At 43.1% G+C, this 18,253-nt stretch overlaps 1 protein-coding gene and 1 long non-coding RNA gene across 3 annotated transcripts in view; one reads left to right on the top strand and one right to left on the bottom strand.

Moving 5' to 3' along the window:
* Nucleotides 1-17,187, bottom strand: part of KCMF1 (potassium channel modulatory factor 1) — a 43,449-nt gene extending 26,262 nt beyond the window's left edge. Inside the window, exon 1 of one of the 2 annotated variants that reach the window (XM_083593759.1) lies at nucleotides 17,069-17,187. In XM_083593759.1, coding sequence (XP_083449885.1) covers nucleotides 17,069-17,084 — 16 coding nt within the window. In that variant the 5' untranslated portion in view covers nucleotides 17,085-17,187. Of the gene's footprint in view, nucleotides 1-16,334; nucleotides 16,357-17,068 lie in introns of those variants that run through there. The other variant, XM_083593760.1, reaches the window with a different exon arrangement.
* LOC310753105 lies at nucleotides 7,796-12,545 on the top strand. The gene is made up of 2 exons (XR_014543186.1): nucleotides 7,796-12,283; nucleotides 12,389-12,545. It is a non-coding gene; the product is annotated as an uncharacterized lncRNA (long non-coding RNA).
* Nucleotides 17,188-18,253: the final 1,066 nt, after the last annotated feature.

The following is an 18,253-nucleotide window of genomic DNA, read 5'->3' as shown; positions in this document are numbered from 1 at the left end:
ACACGTCCATTTTTAGAGCAGCGTTAGAAACTGATATATGAAAGCTAGGAGCGAAATGGCACCTTAAAACTAAATTATAGGTGCCACAACGGAATGACTAGGCGCGCTTTTTAAAAACAATAATAATATAAAGCTGAAAATGAATGAACTGCAGGAAAAATCTTATATTCATTTTTCACATGGTCTAGTCCTCATCTGAAGACTGCAAAAAACAAAACCCTACTTCCCCTGCCCACCCCCATAATATTCTCATGAGGGTCCCTTCTTCAGTCCTCCTACAGTGGCTGGAAGTGGATAGGCAGAAAAGCTTCTCCTTTCGTTCCAGCAGTGGCAGTTTTAAACTGAAATTTTAGGCCCAGTACTGCTTCCAGAGCTCAGAAACTGCTTGCATTAACGAAATTCCCTGTCACAAAACATGCCTAGAACAATGGGAGTTTCGAACACTGTTCTAGAATGTAAGCCCCTTGGGAAATGGGCCTGTCCTCTCATTCTGTGTAAAACATCTTGTACATGGATGACGTAGTAGCAGCAATAATACTACAACAATGGGGTTCTTCACTACCATTGGCTATGGACCATAGACAGGAAGGAGATCTCTTCTATGCAATCTTCCTTTCATAAAAAGCTTGAACAGATCACAGAATACAAAGCAACCAGAAAATGGAACAGGAGCACTCTGGAAATAAAAAATGTCGCTACAGACCAGCTGACATGAGAAGCGTGATTAGGACTCTGCCGCCAGATTTTAAATTTGCCATCACTAAGAAATGCAGCTTCAATACAATTAACTGTATCATGCACATACTAAATGCTCTTAGAAACCATAGTTGCAAAACAAATATTTAATCTGTGTTATTACAAAATATATACATGTTGCTTCTAAAGTATATAAACAGTGCCAAATTTAGTTACTTAAATTTGTTAGTCTTTAAGGTGCTACAAAGAGGTTACTCCTCTGGGGGAAAAAATACTAGAATAGGTTAAAACAGTGGTACCTCCGGTTGCGGACGGGATCCATTCCGGAGGTCCAGGTGGATTCCGAAGTTTCCGCAACCTGAGGACCACTTCTGCACATGCACGCGTGGCGAAACCTGGTAAAATACTTTCTGGTTTGCCGTGCGTGCACACATCTCAATGTTTACGTAACCAGAGGGTTATGTAAACGGAGGTTCGACTGTATTTCAATTTAAAATTTACCTAACGTTAAGAGGACCTCTGAGTGTTTTTAGTAACAGTGCTTTTGGCCAATGACTGGAGTCAGAGCTGTGTTTCATGTGTGAGTTGTTTGGACACCAGGGAGCTCGTAAGAGCTGGTCAATGGTTAAGGCTTATGAGAGCTACTGTAATCCAACAATATTTGACAGCCTAGGCCAGTGGTGGCGAACCTATGGTACATGTGCCAGAGGGGGCATTCAGAGCCCTCTCTGTGGGCACACACACCATCACCCCAGCAGGGCCATAGCTAGGGGGGTGAAACTGGCACTCCAGCACTGCAGGAGGCTCCTGGCCACTTCCAGCATGGTCCCAGCACTGCTAGGGCACCATTTTCACCCTCGGGGCTGCACCGGGGGTGGGGTGTGGGGAGGAGGGCTCATGCTGGGAAACTGCTGCACCATCCAAAGCCTGTGCCACCGCTACTCAAGTCACCGATGAAGCCCATCTGCCACCGCAACCAAACCTGACGGCCGCCTCTGGGCTAGCTCCGCCTCTCCGCCATCAAGCTTGGTTGTGCCCGACCCGCCTTCCTGTTCTGCTCTCGGGTGGTAACCCTGGTGAGCAGTTGAGCAGTTGTCAACTTCTGAAGCGCCAGGGCCTCCGGCCAGTCTGTTGTTTCTACTTGGGAGGAAGCCGCCTTGAGTTCAGCAAGGTTAGACAAATTATCGGCATGCATACAACAGCAAAAATCACATTAATTGTTCAAAAGCATGCCAAATGCAAACTTTTACCTTTCAAAAAAAAGTTGTTTGTATCATTGAAAGCTCTGTTATTGCATTTTCCTTTTAAGACAAAAGATGTTAATGTATGAATTGTTTTTTCTACACTAAAACCTCAGTATTCAGGTTAAATTGCTGTGTTGGCACTTTGCGATAAATAAGTGCGTTTGGGGTTGAAGTTTGGGCACTCGGTCTCTAAAAGGTTCACCTAGGCTTCAGTTTATGGTTGACATTGGGGGGGGACACACAGGATTCTTGTGCCTTTAATATGGCATACAGAAATTCAACAGGCTAAGCCTTTTCTAGCATGAAAATACAATTATGGGAAAGCTTAACTTCAGTTCCACAATAAAAATAGTTTTTGGTTCCAATTCTTTAAATAAAAGTATTGAAGGAAATTTTTACTGGTTTTCAGGTAATTACTTGATCACTGTCTTCTTTTTCCTTCTTTTCTTTATATTGATAAAACACACATGCATGTCACTTATGCTTAAGCTGGAACAAGACTAAGCAAGTATCAAGCTCTCACACTTCCCCCCTCCCTTGTCTCCTCCCATGCAACTGTGAAGACAATTTCTGCAGCATTTAGTTTTGCTTTTCCTGAACCTCAACTAAAGGAGCTGCAAACTAAAAGGCAACATTTCTAGTGCCGGAGTGAGTGAAAATGCTGCCCATTACACTTAAAGAGCAGGCAGGGGCTTTCTCTCCCACCTCTGCTATCTCCTGAGATGAAACAATAAAGCAAGCTGCCCTTAAAAGATCATGCCAGGAATTGGAGATAAAGCTGTGGAGACGGGTGGGCCAGATCCAGCACACAGGCCATATGCTTCCTTGTTTTACTTTATTTAGTACCTTTTCCTCAAATAGCTTGAACTCCTTGTCAATTTAATGTATTGGAATAAATTCAAGAGACTACATGACACCTTTTTCAAAAACTGATGCCTATGAATACTTTGCACCAGATCACAAGTCTCATTTCCTAAAGACAAAACACCCATTCCGATTATTCCTGCATTTAGACTTATGAATCGTCAAGCACCACATTACACCACCCACACTCTGTTTGTAAACACACTCATTGTATTCTCACCAGCTCCCATAATCATAAACCACACAAGCCACTGTATTTTCATATTAGTACACAGAGTGGTCCATCAAACTTTTTGTACCAGGTCTCCTAGGGAATGCTTGAAATCCTCTCTATCCAGATTTTGTAATCTCCAAAATAGTACAGAGCAGTCTAGCCCAGGAGCCTGCAAAGTGCATGGATTTTGTAAGTTATAAGCTGTTGCTGTACCTAGAATTTTCTTTCAACTGTTTTCAAAGAAAACCTCCTTCCGCCATATACCTCCATCCTCTCTTGAAATCAGACATTTTAAAAACATGTTAGACACCATTTACTCCATCATAAACTACCAAATTGACAGGTTTAGAAAAATAATTAAGTTTTAACAAATAATTATACTTCTTCACATCTACAATGTATAGGAGATCTCAGACAACAAGATGTTCAAAAACTGTTGCTCTGTCAATTTAATCCTGTTCTTCAGAATTAAAGTTTTATCCTATCTTTCTGCCAAAGAGCTCAAGACAGGGTAGGGTCCCCTCTCCTTACTCCTAACAACCTCTGGGACAGAATCAACTGATACACAGTGACTTGGCCAAAGTCATCAGTATGCTTTGTGGCTCACTAGGGATTTGACCAAGATCTTTCAGATGCAAGCCTAATGCCCAGGCCAATACATCACTGTCACTCAAGAACTGCAGTTCCTGACACGCAAGACAACTGGTCCAAACGTGACAATTCTGAACTGCTGAAGAGCTGTATTTTGAAAGGGAGGAAAGATCAGGTAAGAAGCTATATTATTAGTCAAATATTAAATAAAAATATGAATATGAGCAAAATGTTCAAAATGAAGCAGGATGCAGAAAAGGCTATGCTCTTCAATCCAGATTTCATATTTCCGTGGCTAATGTTCATCGGTAGGTGTCTGACATCCTGACAAGAGGGAACTCTAATTAACCTTAACAATAGTAAATATCTGCACCACTGTAGTATGTTGGTGGGGGGTAAGCGGAGATAGAGGACAGGCAACTTCATGTCCCACTAATGATCTCATAACTATCAGACCATCTTGGTTGTGAGTCCTGGAATACCGGCTCCCTGCCTTGCAGGCCTTTTCCCACCTGCCCTGAAAGGGCGAGGCCCCAAATGACTCCAGCTACAAAAGCGAATGCTGCTGAACAGACCCTTGGACTAGGGTACCATTTAGGTCATGGGTAGGCAAACTAAGGCCCAGGGGCCAGATCCGGCCCAATCACCTTCTCAATTTGGCCCGTGGACAGTCTGGGAATCAGCCTGTTTTTACATGAGTAGAATGTGTCCTTTTATTTAAAATGCATCTCTGGGTTATTTGTGGAGCCTGCCTGGTGTTTTTACATGAGTATAATGTGTGCTTTTATTTAAAATGCATCTCTGGGTTATTTGTGGGACATAGGAATTTGTTCATTTCTTTAAAATATAGTCCGGCCCCCCACAAGGTCTGAGGGACAGTGGACCAGCCCCCTGCTGAAAAAGTTTGCTGACCCCTGGTTTAGGTGGTTTTCTTTGGGGGGGGGGAGTTGCTGCTGCTACTAATATTAATTTTTTGTACCTTTATTTTAGATCCTATCACGATTTATATGGAAATTGTTTAATTTGGTTGTGTACTTTTTGATATTTTATTTATTGTTTACAACTACTTTTGCTATGTTTGCAATTATAATTTTTATGTTGTAAGCTGCCTTGAACTGGTTTTAACTATGGAAAGGCGGCATATAAATAAAATGATGTATGTATGCAACTATGGGTGAACTTTCTATCAATGTAAAGTCTGCTCTAGACCAGTGTAATATAAGAAGCCTATACTAGGAGTTGTAAGTAGAAAGAAGAGCTAAAGGCAAAGTAAAATTCATCCTTGTGTAGAATATAAAAGAATCCCTTGAAGCTAGCAAGAGACTTTGCAGTTTCATATATAAAAAGAACAGAAATCATGTGGAGCCACTGTACCTAAAGGATGGAAAGGAGATTAAAGAGCATTTGTCTTGTTTGTCTCAGTTTTTAATCAAAGAAAATGATACCAAACAAGACTGTGCAGAGGCCTTTTGTCCCCTTCCAACCCAATGATTCTGCGTGTCTGTTAACTGAATAAAGGAATGTAGCATTGACCATAATTAAGCACAACAGTGGTCAAATTCAACATTGTGTCGCTGGACAACACAACTATAAAATCTAGTGCAGCATCTGAATTAAAACAAAATCAAATGAGGGCTGGTAGTGCATTGCTATTCATAGAATCATTGAACCACAGAACTGTAGAGTTGGAAGGGACCACGAGGATCATCTAGTCCAACCCCCTGCAATGAAGGAATCTTTTGCCCAATGCGTCATCAGCAGTTAGAAGTGCCTGCAAGCTGCATGGAGCATAAACAGCATGGCACACTTACAACAAAAAGGGCCAAAATAATTCCACAAACTGCAGAAGATTTCAAATGCAAAATGATTCTAAATTAAACATGGTATGTTACACAGAAGTCTAAGAAGAAGCTGAAGTAGAAGATCTGAGAACTACCCAAAGATGTGCAAGGCTAAAAATAAATTCAATTTGGCAAGAAGACCAGTAACAATGTTTTTTTAAAAAACCATTTCTGATTTTAAACAGCAAATTTTGAGTGCTTCATGTACATGATCCCAGTAACTCCTACAACTACCCCAGACAGGAAAACTTTCATTATTCCAATATCTCAAGAGATAGTGGAGGAAGCAATTGTGTGGGTTCTCCTAAGCAAATTAGGTTAATTCTTCAGTTTGCATTGGAAAGCCTTCTGATGCACTATAGAGCAGTGATGGGAAAGCTCAGGTCCATGGGCCAAATGCAACCTTCCAGGCCTGTTGTTGTAGTAAACAAAGCTAAAAACTTTGAAACTTTCAAGCTTAGCCAATCCTGTATTTGCAACTGGCATTTATTCACTGTTAGTACTTAACTTATGAAACAGAAAATATTCCACCCCGCAACACAAGGGAAGAGAGCATTTTGTTGTTTCACTGTTGTCTTCTAAACTTTCTGTATAGCTTGTTTTTGTTTTTATATTTATACCTTTTTTGTTGATACTGTGTTTTCTTGCCAATTCTATAATAATTTTAGATGTTTCAATGTTTAATTATACTTGAATGTAATTAATATTGTGAGCTGCCTTGCAAGGACTAATCCCTGTAAAGTGTCCTACAAATATTTAAATAAAAGCAGTAGACCCTCAGGTTATATTACTCTAGAGTAACGTAAAGTTCAGGTTGCAAAAGCGGCAAACCCGGAAGTATTTTTTCAGGTTTCGCCTATCGTGCGCATGCACAGAAGTGGCACCTCTGGATATTTTTCGGGATGCGCACAGACCCCCGGAATGAATTAAATCCATATCCAGAGGGTCCACTGTAAATGACTAAGCTTTTCCATGCATGCAAAAGGTGAGTAGGGCCAGTCCCATCCCCTTCTCCTTCATAGGACTTTAACTCCTACAATGTCATCATCAAACCTTTATTGCATTAGCATACAGCCATAGCAGGATAAGACAAAAATGCTAGAGAGAAGCAACCTAACAAGATTCAAACGATATTACTGGCATTGTGACATTTAAATTACCCTAAAACAATAATGTAAAAATTTAGTTGCCAGCGCCGGGAATCTAAAATGCAGATGTATATAAAACATATAATGGCCCCAAAATAGGCTCGGCACATTAGGTTAAAAAGGTAATACAAAGAATTAAAACAGGTCCAGGTCTGGGACACACTACCCAGTCAGAGTAGCCCTGAGTTTCAAAGCCTGCACTATAAAGATTGCCACCCCACGTGAAATTTGGGGATTTGCATCCACAAGAAGCGATTTCAAACAGTCTTCCTTAGATGTGATGGTGGGCGGGATCAAGAGGAGGAGCTTAGTTCTTATTAGCTCATAAATAGGGCAGTAGAAAAAGAAATGTATGACTCTTACAATGTCACTGAAGGCTGTCACTGTGTATGTATCATTGCTGTCATGTCTTGGCCCATCCCCTTGGCTGCTTTGTAAAAGGATGCTTCTTTCTCTTGTAGATCCTGAACCCACTGCAGGAATGCTGTATTTGCTCTGCAGAAGAAGCCTGCCCAGAAATACATGCAAGTGTTGTGTGTATCTTCCTTCCATTCCTTTGTGTATGTGCTTATGAAAAGCTTTAAGGAACTGGAACCCCTTATGGCAATCTAAGGATGTCTGGAGACTGGCAATAGTGGGCTAACTGCTGGTGGTGTCACTGAGGCTGATGAGGAGGGGGTGTCCTGGTGTAATCTTGGCTGCTGCGTGTATGATGGTGCAGAAGTGTGTGCTCATCATGGTGATTTCATTGGCTGTTAGAAGTGTCTCTGATTGGTGGGCTGTACCCACCAATGGGCTGTATTTCAAAAGATTATGCAGGTGGGTGTTGCTTTTTTTGCATTGCATTTATATGTTCTGGTAGTGCATTTGCATTTCATTGCATTTGTATGTTCTGGTAGTACAAGTTTTCCATTAAGGCCATCTGTTAGATACATCTTACCCCTCTGAGAGAAAAGCCATTAGCAGTAGCAGCAGCAGCTGCTGCAAGGCATCACCTGAATAAGGTGAATGAGTGTCCCAAGTAGATGGCCTTTTGGCTGCTGCAGGCAAAATACACAGGGAGAGCCCACCATTCTACTGAATATGCCCTATTCACATATGCTTGACCTGTATTGGATATGGCAGCCATTCTGCCAGCACAGCAGCAGAATGTGAGAAGGATAGCTCAGTTGGTAGAGCATGAGACTCATGGGTTTGAGCCCATGCTGGGCAAAAAAGATTCCTGCATTGCAGGGGGTTGGACTAGACAACCCTTGTCGTCTCTTCCAGCTCTATGATTCTGTGATATATCTCGACCCAGCATAAGGTAAGCACAGGACTTGCTCAACCCACTTGGCCTTACTAAATGATACTATCTTGTCTCTTTAAAAGAAGGAACAAATGGCAGATGCAAACTATATTAAGCGCAGAAAATATCAGTGCAAATTACTCCTTGATTAAAAACAGGATAGCTCAGTTGGTAGAGCATGAGACTCTTAATCTCAGGGTTATGAGTTCAAGCTCCACGTAAGGCAAAATATTCTTTCACTGCAGGGGGTTGGACTAGATGACCCTTTTGGTACCTTGAAACTCTATAATTCTAAGATTCTAAGCTTTGTGAAGTGTGTAGAGTAATGCTGCACAGAAACTATATTTCTGGAGTTTGAATTAGTTTCCTGTGTAGAAGTTGAAGGTGTTTCAAAAACACAGGGGGAGGAAGTCCTCTTGCACGAGTAGACCTCATTCATCATGTACAGTACATATGTTGAATTCCAACCACTGAAGTTACAACAAGCTTTCAGTGTAAGAAGATACACACTTTGTAAACAAAGTTGTAGAATAAATCTTGGAATATTTATTCAATATGTATTCAGTACTGACAGGAAGGGTTATAAATATAAGTATGAAAGAGGACTCAGGCCTATTCTATAATTCCGTTCATAAGCCACCCATGATTTTGTGCATTTAAGGCCAATAACTGACAATGTTCCAAAAAATCACAGATGGCAGGAACCAGAGAATCAGGAATATATCTCACCCCGCTCAGCGTCCACTTCTACCTTGGGTATAAGGTCTTTAGGAGCAGCAGACAAGACTAAAAAAAATTAATGTCTTATTAAGTCCTTGTTCTGCACAGATCATTACGTTTGTACAACCATGATGTTGCACAGGCCTTCCAAGGCAGGCATTTAGCAAGTAAAATGGTTCAAAGTGCAGTTCATCCCATTAGCTACTGATAAATAGAATTCATTAATAGCTGAATTGCTAATCTAAACTGCACCAACAGGAAAATGTAAAGACATACACATTCAGCATATTCCAATATGTAATATGCCCACATCCTGGCCATATATATATGAATAGATTGTGCTCTGGCTGTCTTAAAACAAAGGATGTGAAGATTTAGTTTCTCTTCCTGGGGGCCACAAATTATTCCATGTTGTATGCGAACTAAAGAACAAAAGCCAAGGGCCTCTGCTTGATAAAGATCTTCAACTTATAAAACTACAATAAATCAAGTTCAGAACTTAAATAAAAATACACATTAATAACAAGAATCCCATCAAAGAGGCAGTGAGAGCAGTAGGTAACAAAGATATGCAAGGAGTACTAATGAAAGGGAAATTGTGGTGAAGCAAAGTCATTTGCATCCATGTTTATTTACTACATAAGATGCTAGAAAGATGGTCACAAGTGAACCTTTATTTTCAAGCATTTAATCTTAAAACAGGATAGAGGTGAGAAAGGATGAGGCTTTAGAACTGACAATTTCGAATTTCAATTTCAAAGCAACAAGTAACTAGGGTTGGAATGTCATCAATCCAATTTAATATTTTAAGGACTAAAATACGGTAACACTTGATTTCTAAAAATCTGCCTGCCTCCTTGCCAATAGGGTAGTAGCCAATTGTGTAGAATTTCAAAACAAGAGTCTTCAGGAAATAACATGTCCATCAGATAAATTAGTGATAAGTAAACTTAAGGATATGAAGGCTTTATATAGAAGGAAAATCATTTGCTTTTTTGGGGGGGGGTGTGGAATCAGCAGTCTGCAATGGGAAGTTTTGCTTCACCAGCCTCTTAAGATACATCGAGGATGTCAAGAACAAAGACAGTCTTGACATTTTGTGTTTGAGCTTTCAAAGAGACTTTGTGCATTACTAAATGCTCTTAAGGAAATTTAGCAGTTATAGGATAAGGAGATGGGTGTTACAAACTACTAAGTAGTTAAGCAAAGCTGAAAAGCATGGGATAGTCCTACATGAATATTTTTCACAGTGGAGGGAAGTAAACGGTGAACACTCCAACAACAACAATGTATATACTTGGCAAGTGCCAGTTAATGCACAGAATGCAAGCTGGAGTGAACAGCACTGATAGTCAAAGTTTGTAATTGTGTCACGAAATCATTTGGAATTTTTTTAAGCAAACAGAATAACTTAAACAGATTCAACTTCAGCACCAAGAAATCCTAACTTCACATGTAATCCAGATAAAATAAAAATATTGTCCAGCAGTATTTCTTCATAAGGGTATTTAACCTATTTTAGACATACTCCCCTGAAGCAGAAGGTATGCAGCTTGTGGGTACTCCATCCATTACCTCTCTGATAATGAAGGTGGCAATGGGCAATGGGCCTTCTATCATTTCTAACTGGTTCATCAGCTGCAGCCTTTTCTGGAGAAGATGAACCTACTGCCAGTTACCCAGGCCCTGGTTACTTCCAGACTCAACTACTGCAATAGTTCTTTGCATGGGGCTGCCTTTTTGAAAACACAGACATTTCATTTAATGGAAAATGCTGCTGGCATCTTCAGGGATCAAGACCAAAAAAAAGAAAAAAAAAGAAATATTGTTCTATCTGTATTCTTTGCCAATTTGTTTCTGGGTTCAATTTAAAGGGCTCACACTAACCTTTAAAGCCCTAAACATATTAGGACAGATTACCCAAAAAACCTAGACAGCATCTTAAAAAGCAGAGACATCACCTTGCCAACAAAGGTCCGTATAGTTAAAGCTATGGTTTTCCCAGTAGTGATGTATGGAAGTGAGAGCTGGACCATAAAGAAGGCTGATCGCCGAAGAATTGATGCTTCTGAATTATGGTGCTGGAGGAGACTCTTGAGAGTCCCAGGGACTGCAAGAAGATCAAACCTCTCCATTCTTAAGGAAATCAGCCCTGAGTGCTCACTGGAAGGACAGATCCTGAAGCCGAGACTCCAATACTTTGGCCACCTCATGAGAAGAGAAGACTCCCTGGAAAAGACCCTGATGTTGGGAAAGATGGAGGGCACAAGGAGAAGGGGACGACAGAGGACGAGATGGTTGGATAGTGTTCTCGAAGCTACCAGCGTGAGTTTGACCAAACTGTGGGAGGCAGTGGAAGACAGAAGTGCCTGGCGTGCTCTGGTCCATGGGGTCACAAAGAGTCGAACACGACTAAACGAGTAAACAACAACAACACCCAAAAAACACACCTGCATATCAAAACTGCATATTTACAGGACGGACCGAAGATCCAGAACATTTTTATGTCAACTGGTGGAACTTTTATTTCCTTTGCTTCAGACTTAGGTGTTCAATATTTAACATTCATGCCAGCTAAGGAAACATGGATGTCTTGGTGTCACTAATTCTGTTTCTTATTATTTATTGGTTGTTATGTATATGGTACAATGTAAAATCCTGCTACTGCACTTTTGGATTACTAAAAATGTCAATAAAAAAAAACCTTGGACGTCATGCTCTCTGTGCTACTCATACATAAGATCAGATAGGTGGGTCCTTGAGACAGAGCCTCCTCAATGGTAGCACCAAGATTGTAAAAGGTCTAGAAAACTTCCTCCTGGTGAAGATCTACCATGCTTATCTCCTGCTTTCAGACAGTTAGTAAAGCCTTTCTTTAAAATCCCAGTTTGGTACGGTATATGAAATGTTATTTCCTGGAGTTTTTAGCTCGCTTTTTGATAGTTTTAATTGCTGCTGTTATATTGTTATGTGTTTCTGAAGTTTCATTTTACCTTAATGTGTTTTTATACTCCTACTGTAAACTGCTTCTATTGTTTTAACAGAAAAGTGGGATTCATTAATACAACTAATTCCCTAGCAGCCCTCCTCACTCTGCTTTGTCTAGGAAATTGATCAACATTCCTTGATCAGTATTCCTCCTCCTGCTTAGGCACGTGGATAATAAGCTCATATTTCCCCTCTTTGTATTCCTACACTGGTTTCCAGTCTCAGGTATAAGCTCCTTGTCCTTACCTGAAAACCTCTCCATAGCCTTAACCTCCTTTATCTCTGATTTTTACATGTCTATATATGACTGCCTGTGACCTTTGCTCCAGCAGCTCCACTACCCACAGGTGTCCCAAGATCCCCTGTTCCTTGAAATTACTTTCTCCCCTGGAACTGCCTTCCAGAAAAACTTCATGGTGCCCCCTCTCTCTTTTCCTTCAAAACCAAGCTTTTCTGTGAAGACTTTGACACAACTCACGATCCCCTCCATAACTCAATCTAATTGTGTATAACTGAAATAACATTATTCCTCTGTTAACTCCTGCCTTCACTTCCACCCCTCACCTCTGTTGTTTCATTTTTTAGTTACAGATTGTTTGTCTACTGTGATGTCAAATGTCAGTGTGGCTTTACAGAGTACAAGAGGACAAGCAGAGTGCTTACAAGGTCTCCCATCCCCTGCAACAATTGTGAGTACCTACGCACTAGGGGCCAGGGACGGGGGATCCAGGCTATGTTATGCACTGTACACAGAATAAATTTAATCAAATTATTCCTCTTTTTCATTCTATTAGGACAGGGTCAGCACAATCAAAAGAAACCCACTACTTCAAGATGTAGTTTCCATTAACTTAATGATTTTAAAAGAGAATTGGAAGAATTCATGGAGCATCAAGAATCTCACTGATTATGAGCCATGAGAATTAAAAACAAACCTCCTATTCAAAGGCAGTATACCTCTGCTTGCTTGATGCCCTGTTTGTCCCACGGTCATCTGGTTAACTGCTGTTGTAAATAGAATTCTGGATGAGATAGGCTTTTGGCAATTCTCAACATCCATACATTACAGAGACCAATTTGTACAATATTTGGAGCAATACACAAACCTGCAATGTCACACATTATTACAGACAATGTTTCAAACTTGTTATGTACTTGTTTCTGGAGCTGTGTATCCTAAGTGCCAAAACCGGGTACCAGCCAAAGAATGCCAAAATAAGTGTGGAATCAAGCTAAGTCCAAGCCATCCCTCCTACAATGCATCTGCACTGAAGGGTGAATAAAACAATTTCTTCAAAAACAATGACAATGTCATGGGGCAGTTCAGAACTATCATAAAACAGAGGAGAATTTGCCTTTCAGATATATACTATTCCCCAACAAATGTTCCCACAAACCTACAGCCAGGATCAAGATTGCTCAGCTGCCATAACCCAAAGAGGGAGCAACAAAAAATATGGTCTGAGCACTGAAAATATATCAAACACAACTGTTCAGCAAGCAGTTTCACTGAAAGCCAATAACTAGTTGCAGAATCAAAGCTTTCCTTTACTAAGCTACCAGCAGGGATCTGAGCAGCCACACTACATAAACTGACAGCATGCTCTAGTAGGCACTGAGGCCACATCCAATATCAGATCAGCTACAAGTTAAGTAGGCTGACTTCCTGGAACTCCAGCTTTGGTTCCCAAGTCTTTGCCACCAGTTAATATACCCCAACCTACTCCTGAACAACAGGACCCTGGTAACCCAAGGCTTCTCAGATCATTAACACATAGTTCTCTCAAACAGCTGTCTGATGCACAAAAACTTTCTACTGTATTTCCATTTGTCTTCTTACTTGCTTCCTGCTAAGACTCAAACTGGGTGTCCAGATAACTACTTCTGAGAAAATCAACATTACTCACTGAAACAGGAGTTACTCAGGTAATTTCACAGCTGATGTAGATTTATTAGTGGACAAAAAGGTCAGGGAACTCAGAAGGTGCCAAAACAAGCATTGTAGCCATGTTTGCATCATATTTTAGTGTCCTCTCTTATGGACTGGCCACAACAAAAACAACAACCAAAATACTAACACAGCAAATACTAAAACAAGATGCAGCTAAGAATAATATCCATAATTTGCAAAACAACACTCCAGATTATCACACTTCTTTCAGATTTTTTTAGAGTGTCTGAGTTTGGGTTGATCCACATTAATAAAAAAAAATCTCTTCATCATTGAAATCTCATTGCAGGAACTAAAACTGACTTTAAGGCTGCAGCCCTATGAACACTGAACTGGGGCTTCCAAGTAAAAATGCACAGGATCAGGCTGTAAAACGGCAGAAGTTCACAAATTACAAGGACATGTGCACATGCACCAAGTTGATTGTGTGGCTACAGAATCTCCAAGATCCTACCCTCAAACAAATACTTTGAAAGCAGCTATTATTACAGTCATTTATAGTAGAAAGCTCTCACACTTTGAAGAGCTGGCATCTACAGGATACATATAAACCTCAGACGTACTTGGCACCTCTCCGTTATAATTTTAATTAGCACAGCTACAATGGATCTTTATTCCACTACTATACTTGAAGCCTGCACACAACTGGATTGCAGCCCTTGTAAGAACCATTCAGCCTCAAAAGGACAACAGTAAAATAACTTACTATTCACTAATTTAAAAGCAACAGCTCTGCTGGATCAGACCAAGGATTCATCTAGTCCAGCAGTCTGTCCCCAACAGTTTTCAATCAGAGGCTTGCAGGAAGCCAACAAGCAGAGCACAAATGGAACACTCCCATATCATTTGGCCCCTAGCAAATGGTATTCAGTGGCTTACTGTCTATGAACAGGGGGGTTCCATGATAGGCACACCTCTCCATGAATTCATCAAATCCCCTGGTAAAGTTATTTAATCTGTGTTCATTGACACATCTGGCAGCAAATTCCATTAGCTAATGGAATTTCAACTGTCAAAAGGCACTAACCAATAGTAAATATGGAAGACTGAACTTTACATAACACTGAAAAACTATCTTCCATCTTTTACTGTTGGGTTAGTCGTGCCCTTTGATAGCTGGAATTTGCTAATGGAATTAGCTAATGGAGTTTCAACTATCAAAAAGACACCAACCATTAGTAAAAAATGGAAGATTATTTTTCACGTAATCGAAGTTAACACTTTCAGCAACATTTAACATTTAAATACAAAAGTTTTGGTTGTCATGGATTACTTATTCCTCAGTATCATTAATATATACGTATCTGCCTCCATGACAATGTTCCATATCCATTGGCTGTTAAATGCGTGCTTGCTTGTTTAAAAGTTTTACTACATATAACTTCTGCATGTCATCTTATTGCTAATTAACATCACCAGAAAAATGAAAACAAAACAAAATAGGGTCCATTAGTCACACATAATTCTTCCTATTACCCACAAACCTTTTCAAATTTTCAGTTCCTCTCACTGTTGATTATTGATCATCCACTTACTTCCACATCAACAAAAAAAGAATATCAAGAGCAAAGTGAACTATTGTCCGTGTTGTCTTCTATGGTGCTGCAAAATGTGAGTAAACAAAAGGAGGAAGGCAGCATACAATTATATCCAAGAAAGTAAGTTTCAAGTTAGCTGCGGCTAATGTGTGGTCCTTCAGAACTTGGTGAGCTACCATTCCCATAAGCGCCACCAGAACTGTAAACGATCAAGGAAGATGAAGGTCCTTGTAGAGCAACATCAGGAGGACCACACATTAGCCACTTATTTTTTAAGGTGTCATGTTGTAAATAGCTATTGTGAATTTATCAGCCCATATGGACGTATGTGCCACAAAGACGCTTGAATGTATATATACTTGAGTGTGGTGCATTGGTTAGGGTCAAATTAGGACCTGCGAGACCAGAGTTCAAATTCCCACTTGGCCATGAAGTTCATTGGCTGACCTTGGGCCAGCCACAGCCTCTCAGACTAGCCTACCTCACAGGGCTATTGCGGGGATTAAATGAAGAGGGGGAGAACCACACTGAGCAACTTGGAGAAAAAGGCAGAATGTAAATGTGGTAAATAATAAATAATTCTTACTTGCCCTAGACTAGGGGAGACCTATCAGATTAGATAGAATTGCAATTTACTAGTTTCTCAACAGCTACTCAGATTACAATCAACTTTACAGCAAAAAAGTATGAAAATATATATTCAACCACTTTAGAATATCATCCAAGCCCTTATCTACATCAACAATCCGGCCCTATATATTCACTCTCCCTTAGGGAACCTTTTCAACTTTACATTATTTGCTGCTCTTCATGGCTACCACCCATCACAAGCCTTTCTCTGCCATCCAAAATAAGAATTCCCTGAAGCATATGCTGCAAGTCACACCAACTCTGAAGTGTTCCCAATTTCAACTTCCTCTTCAAAACTCACTTCCTCACATGTCCACACTTCACTTTGGCACAACTCTGTGTGCACATTTCTCTTACCAGATTAACACACATACGAAGTGCCCTCTGTGCACTTTTCAGGCTTCTGGTACCCACACATTACCCTCCTTGCCGGGCATATATCCCCACTGGTACTGCTGCCAGTTTTTCTCCACCATTTAATCATCGTCCACCCCACCCATAACTTTGACGAGCATGCATCCATTTTCCTTCGGCAATACAGTGCCAAACTACATTTGTCCTCCCTCTGCGTTGCCCCCACTTCTTTCCCAACATCCTCTCCTTGCGCATAGCCACCCCTACCTGCCATTCTCCCTTCCTCTTGGTTCACCAAGCCTAGACACCGAAATGTAGCTTCCCTCTCCGGCTCCAGTCCCAAGCGCTCACTTGCCGTTAGCCCTGAAGCCTTATGTACGCCATTCCCACGTGCCCCACAACAACCCCCAACTCTGTCCGGCAATGCAAGCCTGCCCCTAAAACCCACCCTTCCTATTCTCCCCCCAGCCCCGCCAAGCCATGGGCTTCCCTGCCCTGCCAGCTGGGCCTGGCTCGCTCACATCCACTCTTCCCCTCCGTATCAAATCACGCCGGCCATAAAGGCGCAGATCGTCCCGGGAAACGGGGCGGCATTCATTCGCCCCATAACTACTATATTCCCCCCCTTAGGGCGGGGCCAAAGCCAGGCCAGGCTCTGAGGCGCCCACAACCGCCTGGGCCTCGTTTTTTTTTAGGCCGCAGTTCAGGCCACCTCCTGGTCCGGGACGAAAAGGGAGCCGTAACGGACACAGGCCCCATGACAATGCAAAGCAGCTCCGGCCCGCCCTTCTCCCGCCACCGCCGGCTGCGGCTGCTACCCGAGGCCCGGCTCCGCTGCCGACTTACGAACTACCGCCACCCCTCCTAGTGCAGCGTCGGCGGCGCCATGATGATCCACCTCTCGCTCTCTCCTTGGCTTCCTTTCCTTCTCCCCATCCCCCGCCCGGTGTCGCCCAGGCCCGGCCAGCAGCAGCAGCAGCAGCGGCCCCGCACTCACTCACCTTCATGTCGGGACATCCTAGTTCAGAGGAGAAGGCGGCGGCAGCGGCCCGGCCCGGCCCAGCCCAGGCCCGTCCCGGGCTCCAGTTCCCTTCCCCCCCCCCACTTCCCTCCCCACCCACCCACCCACCCCCGGTCTTGGCTGTCCGGCACCGGCTCCGCAGCCTGGGCCCGGGCGAGGCTCGAGGCTGGGCCTAGCCTCTCCCAAGTCACCCCCTCCGTGTGCAGGAGGCGGCTCGCTTCGGCGCGGGCGGGCGGAGGGAGGCGAATCGACTCCGGCGGCGGCGGCGGCGCTCGTAGTAGTAGTGATGGTGAGGCCTCTCCGGGATGGTGGCGGCGGCGGCTGCAGTTCCTCCCTCCCCGCCTTCCCGGGAGGCAGCAAGCGGGCGGGCGGACGGGCGGGTGCCGCCGCCGTGACACGGTGACTCTGTAAGCTCGCTCAGGGCCCCGCCAGCTCCTAGCGCCGCCCTCCCGCCCGACGACGACAGCAGCGGCGGCGGGTCTCGTCGGTCTCCCTGGTCTATTCCCCTCCCCACGTCGTCCGTCGTCGTCGTCGTCCTACCACCACGCTCGGCGGTAACAGCGCCGCCGCTGCTGCCTCTTCCTCCTCCTCCTCCTCCTTGCCCGGCCTGCCCAGCCTACCTCCCCTTCTCTCTGTCTCTCCTCCCGCCCGCCGAGAGGAAGAGGAAATAGCACAGCGGGCCAGAGAGGGAGGAAAGAGCCGGCCGGGCGGCTGAGGGGAGGAGGGTCTCGCCTTCCCCTCACGCACCTCAGCCCCGCTCTCGGCTCTCAGTCCTTTTCCCTCACAAAACCGCCTTCTTTTCCCTCACAAAACGCGCTTTCCCTCTCTGGGCGGCTACAACAACCGTTCGTTTGAAGAAGAAAATAAAATAGAGAAGCTGGGCTTCAGCCTCGGAAGACCAGGCCCTACAGCCCTCCCCATAGATGTACAGCTTGGGAGATGTGCAGAAATTTGGGGGTCGGGGCGGAATTCCTACATCGCTTATGGATTTGGTTTTTTTACTAAGACTCCGGTCCAAACTCCAAGCGCTGGTTTGTTCCCCGCCCTTGCAGCTTTGGGGGTCCCAGTAGCACACACTGGGCTACCACGTTAATTTACATGTCAGGAAGGCATCGTTTGAACACAGTAGGGTTTGTTTCCGAGTAAACTCGGGAGGCTCGGCTTG

Source organism: Podarcis filfolensis, assembly GCF_964270895.1.
Source record: "Podarcis filfolensis genome assembly, chromosome: 17".
Taxonomy (NCBI): Eukaryota; Metazoa; Chordata; class Lepidosauria; order Squamata; family Lacertidae; genus Podarcis; species Podarcis filfolensis.
The sequence above is the reverse complement of the archived record's forward strand: the minus strand, read 5'-3'. Positions and strand labels throughout refer to the sequence as shown.